This window comes from Macaca thibetana, chromosome 19 (genome assembly GCF_024542745.1).
Source record: "Macaca thibetana thibetana isolate TM-01 chromosome 19, ASM2454274v1, whole genome shotgun sequence".
NCBI lineage: Eukaryota > Metazoa > Chordata > Mammalia > Primates > Cercopithecidae > Macaca > Macaca thibetana.
The window spans coordinates 35,188,979-35,211,488 of NC_065596.1; the positions used below are offsets into that span (position 1 = coordinate 35,188,979).

Genomic DNA, 22,510 nt, shown 5'->3' on the forward strand with positions numbered 1-22,510 from the left:
AAACAAAATGACTCACTTAAAAATAATGATGATTGTCGCACACACAGATTATGAAAGGAAGTCAAGAAGCTTCTGGAACAACAGCCATGTCCCTTCTAACTTTCCTTTGGTTCTACCTATCATCTGTTTTGATTATTATTAATGGGTCATTTTGTTTAATGTTTATTCTTTAGGTTTTGAGCTTCGCAACAAACAATGAAAAAATAGAAAGGTTTTGGAAGAACGTCAGGTGATAACAGTTGGATCCATTGGAAACCATATGGGAAACAGCCGGTTTTCTGAAACCTCAACCCAGGCCGGTCCAGAGAGGGAACAAGTGCCCTGGCTGGACTGTTTTTTGTTTGTTTGTTTGTTTTTTGGCTGTTGTTGTTTGTTTTTTGTTTTTGTTTTGTTTTGTTTTTCAGATGGAGTTTTGCTCTTGTTGCCCAGGCTGGAGTGCAATGGCTCAATCTCAGTTCACTGCAACCTCCGCTTCCTGGGTTGAAGTGATTCTCCTGCCTCAGCCTCCTGAGTAGCTAGCATTACAGACATGGGCCACCACACTTGGCTAATTTTTATACTTTTAGTAAAGATGGGGTTTCACACCATGTTGACCAGGCTGGTCTTGAACTCCTGACCTCAGGTGATCCACCCACCTTGGCCTCCCAAAGTGTTGGGATTACAGGTGTGAACCACCACACCCGGCCTGGTTGGACTGTTGACACCACATGGTGTGGGCTTGCATGAGGTGGACTCCTGACTTTAAATCCTCCTAGGAATCGTCAGTACCGCTTAACGGTAACGCACTTCATCTCTGTATTCTGAGGCTGTGCGTTAAATGCAATATCCATTGGTTACTCCCTGTGGAACTCTAAGAAAGGTCCTTAAACTGTGCGTCTCACATTCAACGCCCATAGCACTGGAATGGTAGGAGTGCTCATCTTCAAAGGCTGCTGCCAGGTACTAGTGGGTAGTGTACCTACCTCACTAACCACGGGGCTCAGTAACATTTTCTGCAAAGGACAGGATAGTAAGTAGTGTATGCTTTGAAGGCAATAGGAGCTCTGTTGCAGCTACTGAACTCTAGCGCAGTAGGGTGAAAGCAACCACTGACGATTTGTAAATGAATGAACATTGCTATGGCCCAATAAATGACATTTTATTTATGGAAATGGGTGAGGAACCAGTTTTGACAGTAGGGTCACAGTATGCTGACTCCTGACTTAAAAGAGCGGAGCCTGGCATCGTTTTTTGTGTTCAAGATACATGACTTACCTAACATTAGCACCATTGTGCAATTATTTTTGTCACCACCATCATCATTATCATTATCATCACCATCGTCATTCTTATTATCATCCCCAACATTGGCCTCCTCCTCATCATCATTATTGTCTTCATCAAAACCATCATTGTGTCTTCACTATGATATGGCACTATGTATCTTTCCTCCAACATGGAAAATATGAGTCTACCATATTTTCTTCTCTCCATAATGAGAGTAAATTCCAACGCAGAAATGTCCTGAAGGGAGAGGAAAATTCTCTCTTCTGCCTTCCACGTTCTGGAAGTATTTATTAAAATGGGAGATAAAAATGCAGACAGAATCTTTAGATATTGTAACCTATTGAAAAGACTGCAATAAAACACTACTAAAGAAATACATTTATATCTATTTGTAATGTTCTGTGGGGGTAGGACAAGAAGGGACCACATAGGGGTTCTGAGTGTTTCCTGCTCTTTTTGCATTTTTGACAATTAAGCAGAGCCAGTCCTGTTAGAGGCAGCACAGGAAGCTCCAGGACCAGAGAGAGACCTCATTGCTGGGGGTGTGGGTGCTCAGAGAGCCTCTTGGAGGGAGTGGCACCTAAGCTAGGGCTTGGAAAAATAAGTAAGAAATTTCCAGTAGATGGAGGTGAGGAAAATGCTGAAAGGCATTGGAAGCAGATATTCAGATTAATAGGTAACCTCATGGGTAAGACGAATGCAAACATTTCCATGGTCCCAGTAGATGGGACAAACAAAGTGTGATGAGAATTGAGGTAGAGATGGCAAAAGAAGCCTGAAAATGAGGGCCCTTAGTAGCACCCTGAGACGCTCAGATAAGCCTGTCCACAGGTGGTAGACCAGGCACAAATGGAGAAACCCAAAACTGAAAGACAAGAACATTGTTCACAGCCTCAAATTCAAAGCTGAGCATAAGGGAGCCTTTGATGTTTCCAACATGGTGGATGATTCTCAGCTTATGTGCTGCCAAAGGTCCAGAATCTTGTGTGATTTCAGGGTCCATGGGGGAGGCGGTCAGGCCAAGAGACAGAGAGACTGGGGGTAGTGTCTGAGGTAAAGCCAGTCACGGTAGTCCCCACTGTCTTTGACGCCATGCTGGGAATTGGAAAATCTTCACACTTAACCCTTAAAATGTGAGCAAAGTCCCTGAATCCAACAGAGAAATCTAACCCTGATATAAAAGTATCAGAGATGTACTTAAGGATCCTTGGGGTTTTCCAGTGGTTTCTGCTGTTGGACTGTGATATCACAGAAGTGGGGATAGAGAGGGAGGCACTGGAGCAAGAGAAGCATATCCGTAATGGAGATATGGAAATGTATTATCTACATGTACATCTGCAAGACGTGATGGGAGAGAGAGAGAGAGAGACTTATTAACCAAGTGTGGACTGAGCTTCTATCATCCCACATCCTGGCGAACTACCATAAAATCCATAAAACGGATCCTCCCTCTCCCCTCTTCTTGCCTATATGACCCAGGAACCAAGTCTTGGAAGGATTCTGGATCCCATCCAAGAGATGAACAGCAGCAATGTTCCTTCCCAGACACCTGCCTAGGAGTGGGAGAAATTTTACTCTTTGAAGGCTTGTATCTGGTTTGCCAAATACTACTCCAGACATTCTAGTGGTGTTGGACTGTATTTCCTGGCAACTAAAAGCAGAAGGCAGGTGTGGTGGTGATAAACTTAAGGAAATAGCCACAACCTGAAATGTACAACAGTGAAATGGAGACCATGGAATACAATCTGTCCTCCAGAAACCTGGAGATGCTCCGTGCTTGGCAAACCCTGGGTCTGTGGATTATAGGAATGACACAGGGTAAGAGCAGACAAACTGATGGCAGGTGTTTTCATAGCAACTTGAACTCCATTGCTCTCCCACACCCAAAAGACAATCAGAACACTAGGAGTGTCTTTCTTTGACAACATGGAAAAACTCCTGAGCAAATTCTTCCAGGTACTTTTGTTTAGGTAATCTTAGGGTAACACCTGGTTGATCATCTTGTCACCCTAGACTACAACTGGACATATATATATATAATGGGTACCTTAAAAATAAGAAAAATCATTTTAAGGCAGAAAATGTTCCTGTCCAAGGGCCAATGGTATTCATTTGAAGTAATTTCAGATGAAGTCCAGATTATTGCAATCTAAGGCTAAATGTATTCTTAGGCTTGAAAATTGAGATTAAGTTGATTAATGTAGATGTTAGGGTTTAGTTCATTGTCCAGGCAGTCCAGTGCAGTGAATCAGTGGTTGGAGATCAGGGAAAGAATTTATTCTATTCTGGGACAAATATCTTATCAATCTCACTAGACTGACAGCACAGAGACAGGAAACAAGGGAGCTATATTCAAAATAGAGAAAGGCAGAGTCTAGCATGAGCAAGGAATGACTCAGCCAAAGGGAGAGTTGAGCAACCATAGAGTTTTCCAAATGCTGACATTTTGGGGATCCCCCCATGGGCCAGTCAACCCCCAACTGATCAAACTTCACTAAACCCAGTCATAACTTGACCCTTGCCCAGGAGATGCAATGTGGGGTAGGAGCTAAGAATCATCTTTCTCGGTGTCACGTGATGTCAGTTGAACATGAAACAATCCCATTACTGGGTATATACCCAAAGGATCTTAAATCGTTCTACTATAAAGACTCATACACACATATGTTTGTTGTGGCACTATGCACAATAGCAAAGACTTGGAACTAACCCAAATGCCCATCAATGATAGAATGGATAAAGAAAAGGTGGCACATATACACCATGGAATACTATGCAGCCATGAAAAAGGGATGAGTTCATGTCCTTTGCAGGGACATGGATGAAGCTGGAAACCATCATTCTCAGCAAACTAACACAAGAACGGAAAACCAAAGACAGCACGTTCTCACTAATATGTGGGAGTTGAATCATGAGAACACATGGACACAGGGAGGGGAACATCACACACTGGGGCCTGTCAGGGGGTTGGGGGTCTAGGAGAGCGATAGCATTAGGAGAAATACCTAATGTACATGATGGGTTGATGGTTGCAACAAACCACCGTGGCACGTGTGTGCCTCTGTAACAAACCTGCACATTCTACACATGTATCCCAGAACTTGAAGTATAATCATAAAAAAAAAAGAAAATGAAACAATAAAACATGAGTTCTTATGAATCACAGAACACCCGTGCCCCCAAATTAAGTTGGAAATTTATGATTCATTCCAATTAGGTCGTTTTTAGTATCTCACAAAAGTTTGATTCTACAGTGAAACATACTTTGAAAAGAATGAAAAGATTCTTGTGGTCTTTTTACTTCTTGTAAGGCGTTAGGATCCACCCGTTTGAATACCTTTGCCCAGGACCACCTGTAATGCTTCTCTTTCCACCCCCAGGCATCCCTTCATTCAGATAATGCCAACTCATCATCACCATCTGACCTCTCATTCAGCTTCCTCACCACCCTCCATCTCAAATCCACAAAATATGTTATTGCTTTCTCTCTTTTTTTTCTTTATTTTTTGAACTTCAACTTTTATTTTAGATATGGGCGTACATGCTCAGGTTTGCTACATGGGACTATTGCACCCAGGAGGTGAGTGCAGTACCCAGTGAGTATTTCTTTCATCCTGTCCTATTGCTTTAAATCTTTCCTTCCCGGGACTGGTCCTATTTCTAAACTTTTTGTGTAGTGATTTTATCAACTTAGTTTTTGCTAGGATGCTAGATTTTCCAGAAGGGGAGGTAACTGGAAATGAAGTCTGGGTTACTGTGAATCCAATATATCTGCTTTGCTCGCCTTTATCTCTTGTGTCCTGGGATGGCCACAGGTTGACATGTTTAAATGTTTCTTAAGTAAGGATGGATAAGATTTACTGAACGGTGAGTGCATGACTACAAAAACAAAATGAGGCTGGGTGATGAGGCCGATGCCTGTAATCCCAGCACTTTGGGACGCCAAGGCGGGCAGATCACCTGAGGTTAGGAGTTTAAAACCAGCCTGGCTAATATGGTGAAACCCCATCTCTACTAAAAATACAAAAATTAGCTGAGCGTGGTGGCTCATGCCTGTAATCCCAGCACTTTGGGACGCCAAGGCGGGCAGATCACCTGAGATCAGGAGTTCAAAACCAGCCTGGCTAACATAGTGAAACCCCATCTCTACTAAAAATACAAAAATTAGCCTGGCGTGGTGGCAGCTGCCTGTAATCTCAGCTACTCGGGAGGCTGAGGCAGGAGAAGTGTTTGAACCCAGGAGGCTGAGGTTGCAGTGAGTGGAGATTGCGCCACTGCACTCTAGCCTGGGTGACAGAGCGTGATCCTGTCTCAAAAAAAAAAAAAAAAAAAAGCAGCAAAATACAAGAAGTCCAGGACTGGTAACGGCAAGTCATGTTGAGCGGTTAGAAAAGGGTGAGGACATCGAAAAACTTCCTGGCATAGTTCTCAGTCCTTGTCTAGCACAGGTTACTCTGAAAGCAGGACTTAAGGATATGAACGCAGGTAACTGATTTGGGTACCAGGGTTAAGGGAATAGGGTAGAGAAAGAGAGAAGGGAAGGAATTTCTGAAATCAGCACGCATCGCGGACACCACTGCAGCAGGTAACGAGGACAGGTCCACACCAGGGTCTCTGATAGTTGCAGACCACGGTCCAGAACTTCCCTCCAAAACAGGAGACACTCGGCAATATGTATATGACTTTCTAGTCCCCATTTCTGGGAGTTTGTTTTTCCCCAGAGATTGTCCGATGCATCAGGGTTTGGCTGAAATAGCTTCCGATCAGCTCCTTACACACCAGTGTGGAGACACACATGGAAATCCTCGAAATGAGATACTGCCCCGTGATTCTGAGGGTGACCCCAAAGGATACGGAATGAGGTACTAAACGCAGGTGCTTGGAAACCTGAATGCAGCGGTATTCATGCAGTTCCCGGCACTTTGACTTTCAGCCTCCTGTAAGCCTCTCCTTCTCCTTCTTTGCCTTCCTGACCATTAGACATGATTTATTTTGGGTTTGTTTTAACCTCTACTTCCTCTTTCCCCTCCCACCCTATGTTTCAGTTCTAAAATTAGAAGGTCCTCTCATCTTTTTTTTTTTTTTTTTTTTTTTTGGGACTGAGTCTTGCTCTGTCGCCCAGGCTGGAGTGCAGTGGGGCGATCTCCGCTCACTGCAAGCTCCGCCTCCCGGGTTCACGCCATTCTCCTGCCTCAGCCTCCCTAGAAGCTGGGACTACAGGTGCCCGCCACCACGCCTGGCTAATTTTTTTTTTTTTTTTGTATTTTTAGTAGAGACGGGGTTTCAGCGTGTTCGCCAGGATGGTCTCGATCTCCTGACCTCGTGATCCGCCTGCCCTGGCCTCCCAAAGTGCTGGGATGACAGGTGTGAGCCACCGCGCCCTGCCCTCTCTATCCTTTTAAGGAGATCAGAGGCAGAAAATGATTAGTCACCATCTAGGACAGACCACAATTCCAGATCATTGCAGGACATGCCCATTCGAATGGATGATTATTGAGAGCTGACCACCGGCAGTGTTTTACACAGGCAGCGGCCTGAGGGTGGAAGCTAACGCAGGCAGTGGTCTGAGGGTTGAAGCTATCTGGCCTTTTTGCGTGCTTGTTATCTATTTATGGTTATTTTCTTTTCAAAATAATTTTACTAAATATTGAATTCACCAACTATATATATTTATGGAGTACAATGTGTTATAAATGTATACATTGCGGAATGATGGAATCAAGCCAATTAACATGTCCATCACTCCACATACTAACATCTATCTGCAGTGAAGACATTTAAAATCTATGCTTGGCTGGGCGCGGCAGCTCACGCCTATAATCCCAGCAACTTTGGGAGGCCCAGGCGGGTGGATCAACTGAGGTCAGGAGTTCGAGACCAGCCTGGCAAACATGGTGAAACCCCATCTCTATTAAAAACACAAAAATTAGCCAGGAGTGGTGGTGGGTGCCTGTAATCCCAGCCACACAGGAGGCTAAAGCAGGAGAGTCGCTTGAACCTGGGAGGTGGAGGTTGCAGTGAGCTGAGATCACACCACTGCACTCTAGCCTGGGTGACAGAGCAAGACTTCGTCTCAGAAAAGAAAAAAAAAAAAAAAAAAGATTTTGGAGCTACATCGTGCTGGCGCTGAAGAGAATGAGTTTTGTTTTGCGGCACAGTTTTTAGGTGGCTACTGGGCTCTGGTAGAGATGGAACGTTTGGCCTCACGTAGGCAGGGCCCCGTGGGACATCAGTAGCCAACCATGACCTGGCTGCGCACTGGCCCACCAAGCGTTCAACTGGCGTGCCCAGCCGCTCTCTGTCATCACAGAGAAGTGGTTTCTGCGAGATTTGGCTAAAGGAATCCCTGAAGGCCTGTGGGAGGCAAAATAGTGACCTTCCAGAGATGTCCACGTCCTGAGCCTCAGACCCTGTGAATAGGGGGAGCTTATGTGGCAAAACAAACTTTGCAGATGTGATTAAGTTAAGGATCTTGGGTTGGGGAGATTATCCAGGTGGGCCTAATGTAATCACAAGGGGCTGAGTAAATGAAACGGGGGAGGCAGGAGGGTCAGAGTGAGAGAAGGGGGTGAGTGGATGGAAGCAGGGGCCAGATAACGGGACTGGTGGCTTTGAGGATGGAAGGAATGGTGAGGCCGGAATGTGGGAGCCTGCAGAAGCTTGAACAGGCCAGGGAACGGATCCTCCCTGGAACCTCCAGGAAGACACGGCTCTGATGGCAACTGTGTTTTAGCCCAAGGAGAGTCATTTTGGACTTGTGACCTCTGGAATGGTAAGTCAAGAAACCTACATTATGTTAAGCCACTAAGCTTGTGGTGATTTGTTATGGCAGCAATAGGAAGGTTTATGGTTCACCTGTGCTCTGAAAACACAGGTTTTTGTTTGTTTGTTTGTTTGTTTGTTTTTTTCACTTGTTCAATGATGTACCCCCAGCATCAGGCTTAGTGCAAATACACAATACATACGGGTTGATGTTTGGGCAAGAGAGGAATTAAGATGAGGGAGACAGCAGGCTGGGATCAGAGAGACCACATTTCTGTCTGAAATGTCTGCAGAGAACCTGGTGCCTGCCCCAGCCCTATCCCTGGGGAAATGAAAGCCAGGCTGGGGTTCAAATGAGGGCAGTTTCCCTTCCTGCGGGCTGCTGATGGAACAACCCCATGACTAGAAGGACCCAGCCTCCGAGCGGCCACACACCGTGTGTCTCTCTGTCCCGCTGGCACCGAGGACTCATCCATCTGCACAGCTGGGGCCACTGGGAGGAGACGCCATGACCCCCACCCTCACGGTCCTGTTCTGCTTAGGTGAGATTTAAGGAGGGGGAGGGGAGACCCGAGTCTTGGAAGAACTTTGCCTCACAGCCAGGCCCTGGTTCTTTAGGAGACTCAAAAATCACAGGGTAAAGAGAGGACCTGCTCAGGCTTCAGGGGCAAATCTCTCACAGGGAACTCTCTTCCAGGGCTGAGTCTGGGCCCCAGGACCTGTGTGCAGGCAGGTGAGTCTGTCCCCAGCTGTCCCAGGTCCCTCCTCCTCCCTGGGGACAAAGGCCCACCCATGGGCAGCTGGGAGAGGAGACAGCAGTTCTGGGTGACTGATGGCAACATCTGAAGGGTCCTGGGACTGAGAGCTGGGATCTGAGGGCTGAGGGACCTCTTGGGATGCAGCCTCTGATTTCCTTCCAGGGCCCCTCCCCAAACCCACCGTCTGGGCTGAGCCTGGCTCTGTGATCAGCTGGGGGAGCCCCGTGACCATCTGGTGCCAGGGGACCCTGGACGCTCAGGAGTACCATCTGGATAAAGAAGGAAGCCCAGCACCCTGGGACACACAGAACCCACTGGAGCCCAGGAACAAGGCCAAGTTCTCCATCCCATCCATGACACAGCACTATGCAGGGAGATACCGCTGTTACTATCACAGCCATCCAGACTGGTCAGAGGACAGCGACCCCCTGGACCTGGTGATGACAGGTGAGAGGACACTCAGGGGTCCCAGCCCCAGGCTCTGTCCTCAGGAAAGGGGTCGGCTCTCAGGGGCGTCTCCCTCTCACAGCCCAGCCCTGGGGATGATGCGGGAGGTGGGAGACCCATTTAACATGGTGCCTCCTTCTCTCCTAGGAGCCTACAGCAAACCCATCCTCTCAGTCCTGCCGAGTCCTCTTGTGACCTCAGGAGAGAGCGTGACCCTGCTGTGTCAGTCACAGAGCCCGATGGACACTTTCCTTCTGTTTAAGGAGGGGGCAGCCCATCCCCTGCCGCGTCTGAGATCACAGCACGGAGCTCAGCTGCACTGGGCTGAATTCCCCATGGGTCCTGTGACCTCAGTGCATGGGGGGACCTACAGGTGCATCAGCTCACACAGCTTCTCCCATTACCTGCTGTCACGCCCCAGTGACCCCGTGGAGCTCACTGTCTTAGGTGAGGCTCCTGACCCTGCCCCCTCTGAGCTCAATGGCTCAGCTCAGGCCCTGCCGCCAGGAGAGCTCTGGGCAGGGACGGAGGAAGGGGGGCTCAGCCAAGGGGAGACTCAGCCCTCAGAGGGGAGGAGGACAGCGGGGTCCTCCCAGGCCTGCCCATGCTCTTCTCTCTTACCTGGGGTCCAGAAGGTGCCAGGAGGGAAGAGACATGGTCCCTGGGAAGCCACAGGGCAGATGTAGGAAGAGGTTCAATTTGAGGTGGAGACTCCGGGGCAACCCCAGACTCTCACCCTCCTCTTGTCCTTCTACCCAGGATCCTTGGAGAGTCCCAGCCCCTCACCCACAAGGTCCATCTCAGCAGCTGGTGAGTCTTAGAGGCCTCTGTCCAGAAAGTTTCCAAAGCCCGAGGCCTGTCTCAAGACACGCTCAGTGGATCTAAGTCCTCGTTCCAATTCTCAGCTGGGCTTGCTTCCAAGGATGTGGGAGTCGGGCAGTGACTTGGGAGGCACTGCAGCCTCCCAAGGCCCTGAGGCTGGGCTAATGCGGGGTGAGGGGTCAAGGCAGAGGGAGATGTTGGGAGGAGAAGCTGAGCTGAGGTGGGGGGCAGGGCAGCCCCAGCCCTCACGTCCCTGTTCTAACCCAGCAGGCCCTGAGGACCAGTCCCTCATGCCTACGGGGTCAGACCCCCAGAGTGGTGAGTGAGGGGCTCTGAGTGGGAGGTGAATGGAGTCCCTGGGGGGCAGGGGTGGGCTCTGTCCTAGGTTCAGGCTCCTCTGGAGGTGGTGACGTGGATAGGCCCCTCCCCTGCCTGGGCCTCAGTTTCTCCAGGTGTAAAGGAGAGAGGCCTGCGGGTGGGAACGTTCCTTTCAGCTCTGACTCCCAGCTGTGACCTCCTGGGAGAGGAGGCCTCCCAGGGAAGGCTCCCAGAGTCGATTCCGCAGGGGCCTGTCCTGTCCCACCTGCAGCGGTGACGGTGACTTGGGGCAGGGGAGGGGAGCAGGGCTATGGTTCAAGATGATCAGGCTCTTTCCCTGCAACTCTGGGGCTTGGCTCTGGTGCAGGGAATAAGGGCTGCAGATCAGAGTCCCGGGTTCACTTTTTAACTCTGCTGCTTCCTGGCTGGGGACCTGGGGCAGGCGATTCCCCTCTCTGAGCCTCAGTTTCCTCCTTTGTGAAATGAGTAGAGAGAGGGTGGCAATCTCAAGTTGCACGACTGCTGTGAGGGTTGGAGGTAATGAAAGAAAGATCCAGCACACACAGTAGGTGTGCGCACAGTAGGTGCTCACATCAGTGACATCATCCCCATTCCTGATGTCATCACGCCCAAGGTCTGAGAAGGCACTGGGAGGTACTGATCGGGGTCTTGGTGGTCTCCATCCTGCTTCTCTCCCTCGTCTTCTTTCTCCTCCTCCAACACTGGCGTCAGGGCAAACACAGGACATCAGGTAAGAAGGAAATTGGGGGACCTGTGGGCCGATGCAGGGTGGGCTCAGAGCACTAGCCAAAGAGACTCCAGATAGGAGAGGTCAGCTTAGGAACTGCTCCAGAAATTCCCAGTGAGAAAATCTAGAAAGAAGAAAATAAAGAAGGGCATAACGGAAGTGCTTTATTCTTTCGGTTTTTCTACACTTAGGAAGGATTTAAAACATCCTTGCAAGTGTATTTTCAGGTTTGTCTTCCTCTTGAGTTGCATGTGCAAGGCAGGTGGTTCTAACATTCCGAGAGCTGAGACTCTGTGCACCTTTCCCCAGCCCAGAGACAGGCTGATTTCCAACGTCCTCCAGGGGCTGCAGAGCCAGAGCCCAAGGATGGGGGTCTACAGAGGAGGTAATTCTGCCAGAAGGCCTCAGACTCCCACCCACCCCAACAGCCACCCCACTGCCCCTCACACTCCCGTATCCTCCCCCAGGTCCAGGCCAGCTGCTGACGTCCAGGGAGAAAACCCCAGTAAGTGAGAGGCAGAGGGGGTGCACCTGGGGTGGAGATGCGGGCCCCAAAGTTTCAATAGCAATGGGGGCAGGAGTACAGGCTGGTAAGGGTCAGGGACTCGGGGGGAGGTGGTCTGAACCCACACTGTAGGACCTCGGGGACATCACAGCCCCTCCCAGCATCACGGTGGCCCTAATGGGAACAGGGCAGGGTCCGGCAGGAATGAGCGGTCCCAGGGAACCTTCCCAGGAGAAAAACCCCTTGCTCTGCCCCAGCAGATGCTGCCATGAAGGACACACAGCCTGAGGACGGGGTGGAGCTGGATAGTCGGGTGAGACCCCGCCCCTGTCCCGGGCACCAAAGGCCTCCTGGTGCCAGATCTAATCCTGCAGGACTTCTCTGTCCTCTTCCCCCGGCTCTCAGCATCATCACAGTGGACCCCTCCTTGTCCAGCACGCTGCCTCCCGCCTGCTGTGACCTCACTCTCTCCTGCTGTCCTGGGACCTCGCAGGCCTCCTCCCGGCTCCCCTTCCCGCTCCTCCTCCTCTGTTTGGCCATCTGGTTGTTAGAGCACTCCCCAGGCCTCAGGAGGATGAGGAATAGATGAACCACCCCGGTCCCCTGGGCTCCCTTCATTCATTCATCCAGCGAGTGTTCCCAGGGAGCTCACTGTGGATCGGGCTCCCTGTGGGAGCTGCAGACACAGCAGGGAGCAGAGCCGCCCCCGCCTCCTGAGCTCACCTCGTGATGGGAGACAAAATGCAAATAAATGCAGTGTCCAGCAGTGCAATGTGCTGTAAGAAACATAAACCAGGGAAAGGGCAGAGTGTGGGGCCAGTCTGAATGTAAGGGGAGGGCTGTCTGCTCAGCTGTCATCTGAGAAGCCTGGACGGAGGGGGCCACAGGATCCTCTAATGGACAAGCCCCTGCAGGCAGAAGAAACAGCCATGCAAAGGCCCCAAGGCAGCAGTGAGCTCTTTCAGGAAGGTGGGTGTGAGGCTGCAGCCAAATGGGCAAGGTCAGAGTGAGGAGGAGAGGCCAGAACCACAGGGAGGGAGCGGCCAGACCCTCCACGGCCTTAGGGCATCCCTGAGATTCCATCAGGAAAGAGATGTAATCAGATCATCCTGGGAACAGTGAAGAAAATTGACTCCAGGGGGTCAGGGAGACTCAAGGACACTCCCCACCAGTGTCTTTCTCCAGCAGAGGCCACATGATGAAGACCCCCAGGCAGTGACGTATGCCCGGGTGAAACACTCCAGATATAGGAGAGAAATGGCCTCCCCTCCCTCCCCACTGTCGGAGGAATTCCTGGACACAAAGGACACACAGGCGGAAGAGGACAGGCAGAGGGACACTCGGGCTGGTCCTTTCCTCTCCAGGCCCCCAGCCCTCCCCTACCCCCATCACATTCCTTCCCTCTCACTCTCCCCCACTGCAGGCTGCTACATCTGAAGCCCCCCAGGATGTGACCTATGCCCAGCTGCAGAGCTTGACCCTCAGACGGGAGGCAACTGAGCCTCCTCCACCCCAGAAACGGGAACCTTCAGCTGAGCCCAGTGTCTACGCCACTCTGGCCATCCACTAATCCAGGGAGGACCCAGACCCCACAAACCACGGAGACTCAGGACCCCAGAAGGCATGGAAGTTGCCCCCAGTGGACATCATTGAACCCCAGCCAGCCTAGACCCCTAACAGAGACCACTAGAAGATTCTGGGAACTTTGGGCTTCACCTGATTCTGCAAAGATAAATAGTATCCCTGCATTATCAAAACAAAGTAGCAGACTTCTCAGTTCCCAATGAGTTAACTGATAAAAAAAAAAAAAAAAAAAAAAAACCAGAAGTCAGAAAATGTTTTAAATTGAATGCTCATGTAAATATTACACATCAAACCAATGACATGGGAAAATGGGAGCTTCTAATGAGGACAAACAAAAACTAAGGAAAAATTAATAAAGTCAAAAGTTTATTCTTGAAAACATTAATGATACATGGAACTTGGCCACAATGAGAAAAATAAGAATAAAAAAAGAGCAGGCACTCTTTTCCATACAGGAACAAAATAGGAGGCAGCACTACAGACCCTACACACAGCTTTATAAAGGTGAAAGAAAACTGAGCAATTCTATGCCGACATAACAGAAAATGCAGATGAGATAGATGAAATATTCAAAATTACAGTTTACTTAATGAACATAAGGATAAATAGAAAAACTGAATCATCATACATAAACATATATCAAATGCATTGATCCTGTAATAAAAAATGTTCCCGCAAAGTAAATGCCACTTCAGGAAGATTTGTTGGTGGTTTTTCCAAACTCTTATGCACTCATGAAACACACAGACACACAGACACACACACACACACACACACACACACACAGAAACTTGCATAAATTTTCCCTGAGAATATTTTGTGTATATTTACACAAATACATTTTATCAGACTAGGAACAAGTTGATACCCAAACCTGACAAGGAAACTACAAAATGGGAAAGTCATGGATGATCTCTCACCGAAATATAAATCCCTTAACAAATATTAACAAGATTCATGTCTCTATAAAATAGACAATATATCATGACCACACTGGTTTTTTATTATTTTTTAATTTTGTTTATGAAAAGCAAGGGTAGCTTAATTTTCAAAAACTCAATCAATGTAATTCAGTATTTTAACAAAATGAACAAAAAGTTATTATCTCAACAGACAAAGCTTTTGTCTGAGCACCTTTTCATATACCTGCTGACCATTTGTATGTCTTCTTTTGAGAAATGCCTGTTCAGCTCCTTTGCCCGTGTTTCAAGTAGTTTTTGGTTTCTTGCTGTTGCATTGTTTTAGTTCCTTATATATTTTTAAATATTAACCCTTTATCAGACATACAGCTTGCAACTATTTCCTCCCATTTCTGAGTTGTCTCTTCATTCTGTTGTTTGCTGTGCAGAAGCTGTTTCGTTAGGAGGCACACCCTTTGTCTACTTTTGCTTTTGTTGCTTGTGTTTTCAGGGCCATATCCAAAAAACTTTGCCTAGACCAACGTCTTGAAGCTTTTCTCTCACCCATTTTTGTACATGGGATAATGGTTCAATTTCATTCTTCTTCATATGAATATCCCCAGGATGTGACCTATGCCCAGCTGCACAACTTAACCCTCAAACAGGAAATAATGAAGCCTCCTTCCTCCCAGGAAAGGGAAAGTACAGCTGAGCTGAGCGTATACGCTGCTCTGGCCATCCACTAGCCCAGGGAGGACCCAGACCTCCACACTCCATGGAGACTAAGTTCTCCCAGGACCATTTATTCAGAAGGACTGCCCTCTCTTGTTCTTGGAAACTTTGTTGAGCATCAATTCACCATAAATGTGTGTGTTTCATTCTTTGCTTTCATCCTTGTTGCACTGATCACTGTACCTGTTTCTATGTCAGTTCCATGCTGTCTTCCTTGCTGTGGCTTTGTAGGATATTTGGGGATTCCAAAGTGTGATACCCCCTTTTTCCCTTTGCTCAAGATTGTTTTGGCTATTTGGGGTCCTTTTGTAGTCCCATTCAAATTTTAGGATTGTTTTTCTATGTCTGTGGAAAATGACCTTGGAATTTTGATAGGAATTGCATTGAGTCTGCAGGTATAAACTTTTTTTAAGTCCCAGGGCACATGTACAGGACAGGTAGGTTTATTACATAGGTAGGCATGTGCCATGGTGGTTTGCTGCACCTATCAACCCATTACCTAGGTATTAAGCCTGACATGCAAAACTCTTTTTCCTAATGCTCTCCCTCCCTTCATCATCTGCCCTCCCCTCACAGGCCCCAGTGTGTGTTGTTCCCCTCCCTGTGTCCATATGTTCTTATTGTAATATGAACATTTTAACAATGTTAACTCTTGCAGACCATGAACATAAGCTACCTTCCCATTTATATGGGTCTTGTTCAATTTCATTCATCAATGTTGTAAAGATTTTAGTACAGAGATATTCAACCTCCTTGGTTAAATTTAATTCTAAGTAATTTTTTAGCTATTATAAGTGTAATTTTTCTTTTGATTTCTTTCTGGATAGTTTGTTTTTAGTGTACAGAGATGCTACCTAGTTTTGCATGTTGATTTTGTATCCTGCTCTACTAAATTCATGGATCAGTTCTAAAAGTTGTTTGGTTGAGTCTTTAGGGACTTTTATATATAAAATCATGGCAGCAAGTGGAGACAATATCACTTTCTATCTGATTTGGGTGCCTTGTGTATTTTTATTGCCTAATTGCTGTGTCTAGGACTTCTATTATTATGCTGAAGAGAAGGGGCGAGAGCATATACTTTTGAGCAAGGATTCTTCCGTCCTCCTCCTTCAGAAAGGACAGGTTCTAAGTGCACTCTGGCTGAACTCCTAGGACTTCTCACACACCTGTGTGCTCAGCCCTCAGTCAGCCTCATTGGAAAGGGTCCAACTGAGGAAGGCACCAGGTGTATTTGCTGCTAAGTCCTGGCCACAGGCAATGGATGACAGATGATTATTTAAATAAAGATTGGCCTTCCTTTCAAAGTTGGAGTGCTAACACACCCACTGTCCCTAAGGCTTGAGGGCAGGACCATGGAAAGAGGAGGAGGAAGGTTCTGAGAACTAGACAAGGGGCACTGAGGAGGCAGAAATGAATCAAGGGCCGTTTCTAGGGAGATGTGGAGGAGACTGTTAGAAAATAGTAATAAAACAAGGGAAGCCCAAGCAGAGAATTGTTTAGTAGAAAGAACACCCACAATCCAGGGTCAGTGAAGGAGATCTGCTTTCTTCCCCTATTTCCCTGCATTTCTGCACCACACACAGTGATATTGCTGTCACTTTCTCAGCCCTTCAGGCTTGTCAGAACCTGGTGACCCCCTGGAGCTGGTGGTGACAGGTGAGAGGACCCTCAGGGGTCCCAGCCCCAGGCTCTGCCCTCAGGAAGGGGGTTGGCTCTCAGGGGCATCTCCCTCTCACAGCCCAGCCCTGGGGGATGATGTGGAAGGTGTGAGTCCCATTTAACACGGTGCTTCCTTCTCTTCTAGGCTTCTAGAGCAAACCCGCCCTCTCAGCTCAGCCCAGCCCTGTCCTGACCTCAGGAGGTAAGGTGACCCCATTACGTCCTTCACGGCTGGGATTTGACAGGTCCGTTCTGACTGTGGAAGATGAACACAAGCTATTCTGTCTCCTGGACCCCAAAACACAGTCCAATGGACAGTTCCAAGCCCTAATCCTGGTGGACCCCATGATCTAGCCACAGGTGGAGGTTTACCAGTCTGGTTTAGCAGACATTATCACCTGAGACCAAAAGCTCCAGGAGCCCGCTGGATTCTGACCATACCTGGAGGTGACCTGGTGAAAGAAGGAGCTTGGAAGGGGACCTGGAAGGAGGAGTCCCGGCTCCTCACACACTCCAGGTGTGCCTAGGGAGCCCTCTCATTTGACCACAGGGCCTTGTCATGGCCCATGGAGAGAGCTTGACCCTCTTGTGTTGCTCTGATGTTGGCTACAAAATATTCTCCCTGTTCAAGAAAAAGATACATCACCTTCTGAGTTGAGTTCTGGCCAGAATTTCTCCCAGGATGACTTCCCCTTGCGCCCTGTGAGCATCTCCCATGGGGACCAGTACAGATGCTCAGTGGACCCAACCTTTCCTCTAGGGGGTCTGCCCTCAGTGACCCCCTGGACATCCTGATCACAGGTGAGAAGCCCAGAGGGTTCAGTCAGGGACCCAGGCTCTGTACAGGCCCTGCCAGGGGAGCCCAGGTGGTGATGGCTGGGATGAGGGGTGGGGGTCCCAAGGGAGGGAGAGGAAGAGACAGAGAGGAGGGATTGGGCAGGGAGAGGGGAACTCAGAGAAAACAGAGACAGAGAGACTGAGGGTCCCAGAGAGAGGCCTGAGGAGGTCTCAGCTCAGAACAAGGTGGTGCGGCTCCTCACCCATCCTTCTTATCTCTAGAACAGATCCATGACAGACGTTCCCTCTTGGTGCAACCGGGCCCCACGGTGGCCTCAGGGGAGAACGTGACCCTGCTGTGTCAGATGTAAAGGTGGGTGGATGGACACTTTCCTTCCATCTGAGGAGGATGCAGCTGGCAAGACCCCAGCCTCGTATCTAATATCAAAGTACCACACTCAGCGGTAAAGGCTGAATTCTCCATGAGTCCTGTGACCTCAGGCCATGTGGGGACCTACAGGTGCTATGCCTCACAGGGCGTTTACCCCAACCTGTTGTTCCCCCAGCGGCCTCCTGGTAATACCGGAGTTACTAAGAAATTATTCTAGGCAGATAGTAAGGGTAATTTTCCAGTAATAAGAAACAATCCCTGAACCACCTTTTTTCTAACAGAAAAGACAGCTTAAATGGCCTGGCCAGCAAGCTTTAATGTGCAAATGCCAGTCATTAAAACCTGGGTTCACTCAACATGGTGATTCCCACCGTCTTCTCTTTGTCACCACCTGTGCCAAGTGTGATGGCCACCTCCAGATAACACCATGTGTTCAAAACATCACGGTGACCCACATTTGCATATTAAAGGGCTAATGTGAGAGGGACAGGATTTTTGTGGGCTACATAAATGACACACCTGGTCAAACCAATCCCCTGGGTCCTATGCCAACCAGACACTGCCTTCTCCAGCATCCCAATCTAAGCAACCCCTTTTCCACCCAACACGGGGTTCCTCTTTGCTCCAAGCTCCCCTGCCTCTCTCTCTGTATGGGGAGCTGTTTTCTTTCTTCCTTCTTTCTTGCCTACTAAACTTTTGCTCCTTAAAACCACTCCACGTGTGTCTGTGTCATTTTATCTAAACTGGTGTGAGACCAAAAACCCTGGTGTTCCTCTAGTCATTGAAGCTGTATCATTTTGGTGCATTGGCCAGGAAAGGAGATTCATTCATCAGACTGGTGAGTATGGAGTGAATCTCAGCCTTAAATCTGTCCTTTACTCTCAAGGCTCTCTTCCAGCTCTCCTGTCACCAAACTTTCTCTCTCTATCCATGGTTTCTTTCTCTATGTTTAGTGTGCAGGAATCTTTGCAGCTCAGGGAAACAGATCTGTTAAAAAAAAAATTGCAAATTGCAGCAGGCAGTGACTCATTAAATGTCTCTCTCTATGGTTTCTCTGGCGAGAATATGGTATTCCTAAGTGGTACCTAGTGGAAATAGAAATCTTCTTTATAAGACACATTGCTGGTCCTTTGCTCTACACTGCAGCTTCCTTTCACACCACTAAAATCCAGGCTCTAAGCTATTTCTGTAAATGGGAGAGCTCTGCTTTCAACAGTTAGGAGTAAAATGTCTTCCACCTCTAAATTTTAGTCCCAATATTGCCCCATCCATTCGGTGCCTACGTTCTTTTAAGGCACCTATTCTGTCTTCAATTAAGACAATACTTAATTAGCAAAGGAATTTTGAGTCCAAAACTTAACCAAAACCGTTTTTCTAAGGGTAAATGCTTTGGCAAGGTCCATAATAACAGGCAGTCTAGCTCCTTGCCTCCGTTAAAGGAGTCTTGCCCAAACGCAACACGGTCTCTCCAGAAATCCATTTTTCGGGAAGCCAGGCAAATCACAAAGATTTACAAAGTCAAAGAAAAGTCACACAAGGCAAATAAGCTAAGGTTGCATGGGTAAGCGTGGTTAGTCCCACCACTTGGTTCATCCAGTTCCATAGCTTGCAGAAACCACGTCAATAAATGCAGACACGTTTAACATGGTTTCGGGATCCAGAAACCAGGAAGGGGAAAAGTCGGAGGAGACTCCCTGTCTTCTCCTCCACTCTGGGTCATACAGAAAGGAAGGAAACTAAAAGAACACTTTTATTCTCAATTCTTTTTCTAAATGGGTAATAAATTATCCTCAGCTTGCACCCCTCTGGAGTGCACTCTAAACCCTGGAACGTCTTTAACCTCAAAACTTTAAAAAGAAGTGACTCATTTTCTTATGCACGAGGGCATGGCAACTTTACTAAACTTTTGCAAGCATTGTAAAATCAACCCAGCTCTTTTAACAATCATATCAGGCAAGCCCAGGGAAAATAGTTCTCCAAAATTAGAAAAGCAACTTTCAGGGGAACCATCAAATAATCCCCCTTATTTGGGGCTCCCTCAAGTTCCCTTCCATTACAGAACCTTAGATAAATAAAGGGAAACTTAGGTCAATTTTCTAAAACCCCTGATAAGTATATATAAGCTTTCTAAAATTTAACTCAGGTGTTTAACCTCACATGAAGGAATGTTATGTTGTGCCTAAACCAAACCCCAGTAGCAGCTAAAATGCAGGTAACTCTGCAAGCAGCAAATAATTTTAAAAATAAGCAATATATCTCCTATAATACACCAAAAGGAAAGTAAAACAAATAGGGAAAGCAAAGAAATAGCAGCAACACCATTCCCAACAGGGAGGGAAGCAGTTCAGGTAAACAACCCTAACTAAAATCCCATAGCTCAGAAAACGAATGGAAGAAAAAGCACCTTTTACTATGCATTTTAAAAGGCCTATGGAAAACCATGGCCAAACCTCTCAATTACTCTAAACTGTCTATAATGGAACAAAAGCCAAATAAAAATCCTGTAGCCTTTATTAAAATGCTAAAAGAGGCACTAATAAAGTATATCTTTTATTCCCTAATTCGGTTAAGGAACAGCTCATTCTGAAGGACAAATTTATTACACAGACAGCTCTCAATATTAAAAAAAAAAAAAAAAAAAAAAAAAACTACAAAAGCAAGCTATAGGACCAAATAGCATCTTAGAAAACCTCCTGAAGGTGGCCACTTCGGTCTTTTATAATAGGGACCAGGAGGAGTCCCAAAAGAAAGAAATAAAGCTCAGGAGAAGGACAAAGGTTCTAGCAGCAGTGAACTGCTTTGTGAACAAAAGCTCACAAAGTCCAGGATCACCAAGGTGCATCCTCTAGTTGCTCTTGGTGTAGCAGGCCAGGGCATTTTAAAAAGGAATGTCCGGTCAGTAAAATGAAGCAACCTCAACCCTGTCTTGCCTGTAGCAAAAACTACTGAAAACAGAACTGCTCCCGGAGGTGGAGGTTACTGAGTTCAAAACCGGTCTCACAGATGGTCCAGCAAAACTGATGGATCCCGGTGCTTGCCTTGGCTCCAGTGGCTCAAACTGCCATTATAGCACAAGAGCCCTGGATAATTCTGGAAATTAAAGGAAGGAAAGTAGACCTCCTTCTAAACACTAAAGCCAGTCTCTCTCTCTTTTCTCTTCTCTAATCCAGGCCTCCCTTCTTCCCATAGCACAACTGTAAGGGGCATCTCAGGAAAAAGTATAATCCAATATTTTCTCAACCTTAGTTAACACATGCTTTTGGTCAGGTGTGGTGGCTCACTCCTGTAATCCCAGCGCTTTGGGAGACTGAGGTGGGTGGATCACCTGAGGTCGGGAGTTCGAGACCAGCCTGACCAACATGAAGAAACCCCATTTCTACTAAAAATACAAAAATTTAGCCAGGTGTGGTGGCAAGTGCTTGTAATGCAAGCTACTTGGGAGGTTGAGGCAGGAGAATTGCTTGAACCAAAGAGGCAGAGATTGCAGTGAGTCGAGATTGCTCTATTGCACTCCAGCCTGGGCAACAACAACGAAACTCTGTCTAAAAAAAAAAAAAAAAAAATGCTTTCAAGCCATTGTCCTGATAGCTCTACTAGTCAGAAAAGCCTCTAGGTTAACCCTAGAAAATAAAAATAATTGAACTGTTTGCAGCCCACATAATGTAGCAGAATCTCTGTCCTCTAGGGGGAGCTCTTAGCTGGTAAACAGCTGGTAAAGCAAAAAGTACATAAGACAGAATAAGCAGTAGTCGCACCCCCCAGGCACAAGCACTCAGTTAGCTGAGCTAGTAACTCTTACAAAAGCACTTAAATTAAGCAAGGAAAAGGTAGCTAACATTTACACTAACTCCAAGTATGCTTTCTTGGTTCTCCATGCTCATGCTGCCATTGAAAACAAAAAAAATTTTCTTATGCTAATAAATCTCCTATAAAAATATCACCAAAAAAATTGGCAGGTTATTATCCTCAGTTTTTCTTCCACAAAAAAATAGCAGGGATGCATTTTAAAGAACATCAAAAGGAAACAAGGTAGCTGAAGGAAATAAATTAGCCAATCGGGCAGCTAAGTCAAAGGCATAAAAGCTTCAAGGCATTAATGCACTTCAAGCGCCTTCTAATCTAAGAAGGCTCCATAAGAGAAATTAAAACTCAGTATTTCCCGAAAAAATAAAATAAGCCACTTCTCAAAGGCATGCTTTTCAGCCCTCAGGATGGCTATGGTCAGGATGGCAAACTCTGTTGGTCAGTCTCCAGCCAAGAGAAAGTCCTTAAAATCCTTCACAAAGCTTTTCACTTAGGAAAAGATAAGACTTACCGATGTGCTCAAACATTGTTTTCAGACAGGAAACCTCTGAAATGGTTAACATGTAACCTCGCTAGCTCCCTTCCAACAAAAATTAACACAACTAGCAGAAGCCCAGCCCCAGGAAATAAAACCACCTTTATTTAACCCAGGAAATTTAGTATTAGTAAAAACTCTCTTCTCTGTCTCCTTCCCTAAACCAAGCTAAAAAGGGCCCTACACTGTTCTTCTTTCAACCCCCTCGGCAGTAAAAGTTACAGGAATCAACTTCTAAATGCGTCACACTTAAGTCAAAACCTAAAAAGCTAAAAAGGCAACCCTTAGCAGTCCAAAAAAAAATCTAAATATCAATGTTAAAAAAAAAAAAAAGAAAATCTTAAGCTAAAAATCATAAAAAAAGAAGTAACTGAGTAAGGGCTACACATCTTACTGAATCCCACTCCTACCTCACCAAATACTTTTTATTATTTCTAACCTTTCCTCACAAAGTTCACGGCCAAATATCAAAACTTCTTTTTAACGCACATTTGCAGGGAAAT

The 22,510-nt window shown here is 47.0% G+C and overlaps 1 protein-coding gene across 3 annotated transcripts in view; it reads left to right on the forward strand.

Moving 5' to 3' along the window:
- The window catches only part of LOC126943198 (leukocyte immunoglobulin-like receptor subfamily A member 2), a 75,325-nt gene extending 61,416 nt beyond the window's left edge, over nt 1–13,909 (forward strand). Inside the window, exons 1-11 of one of the 3 annotated variants that reach the window (XM_050771708.1) lie at nt 8,388–8,570; nt 8,726–8,761; nt 8,949–9,233; nt 9,381–9,680; nt 9,993–10,043; nt 10,323–10,373; nt 11,008–11,124; nt 11,431–11,506; nt 11,589–11,626; nt 11,887–11,939; nt 13,050–13,909. In XM_050771708.1, coding sequence (XP_050627665.1) covers nt 8,537–8,570; nt 8,726–8,761; nt 8,949–9,233; nt 9,381–9,680; nt 9,993–10,043; nt 10,323–10,373; nt 11,008–11,124; nt 11,431–11,506; nt 11,589–11,626; nt 11,887–11,939; nt 13,050–13,196 — 1,188 coding nt within the window. In that variant the 5' untranslated portion in view covers nt 8,388–8,536 and the 3' untranslated portion in view covers nt 13,197–13,909. Of the gene's footprint in view, nt 1–8,387; nt 8,571–8,725; nt 8,762–8,948; nt 9,234–9,380; nt 9,681–9,992; nt 10,044–10,322; nt 10,374–11,007; nt 11,125–11,430; nt 11,507–11,588; nt 11,627–11,886; nt 11,940–13,049 lie in introns of those variants that run through there. The other 2 variants (XM_050771709.1, XM_050771700.1) reach the window with 2 other exon arrangements.
- Nucleotides 13,910–22,510: the final 8,601 nt, after the last annotated feature.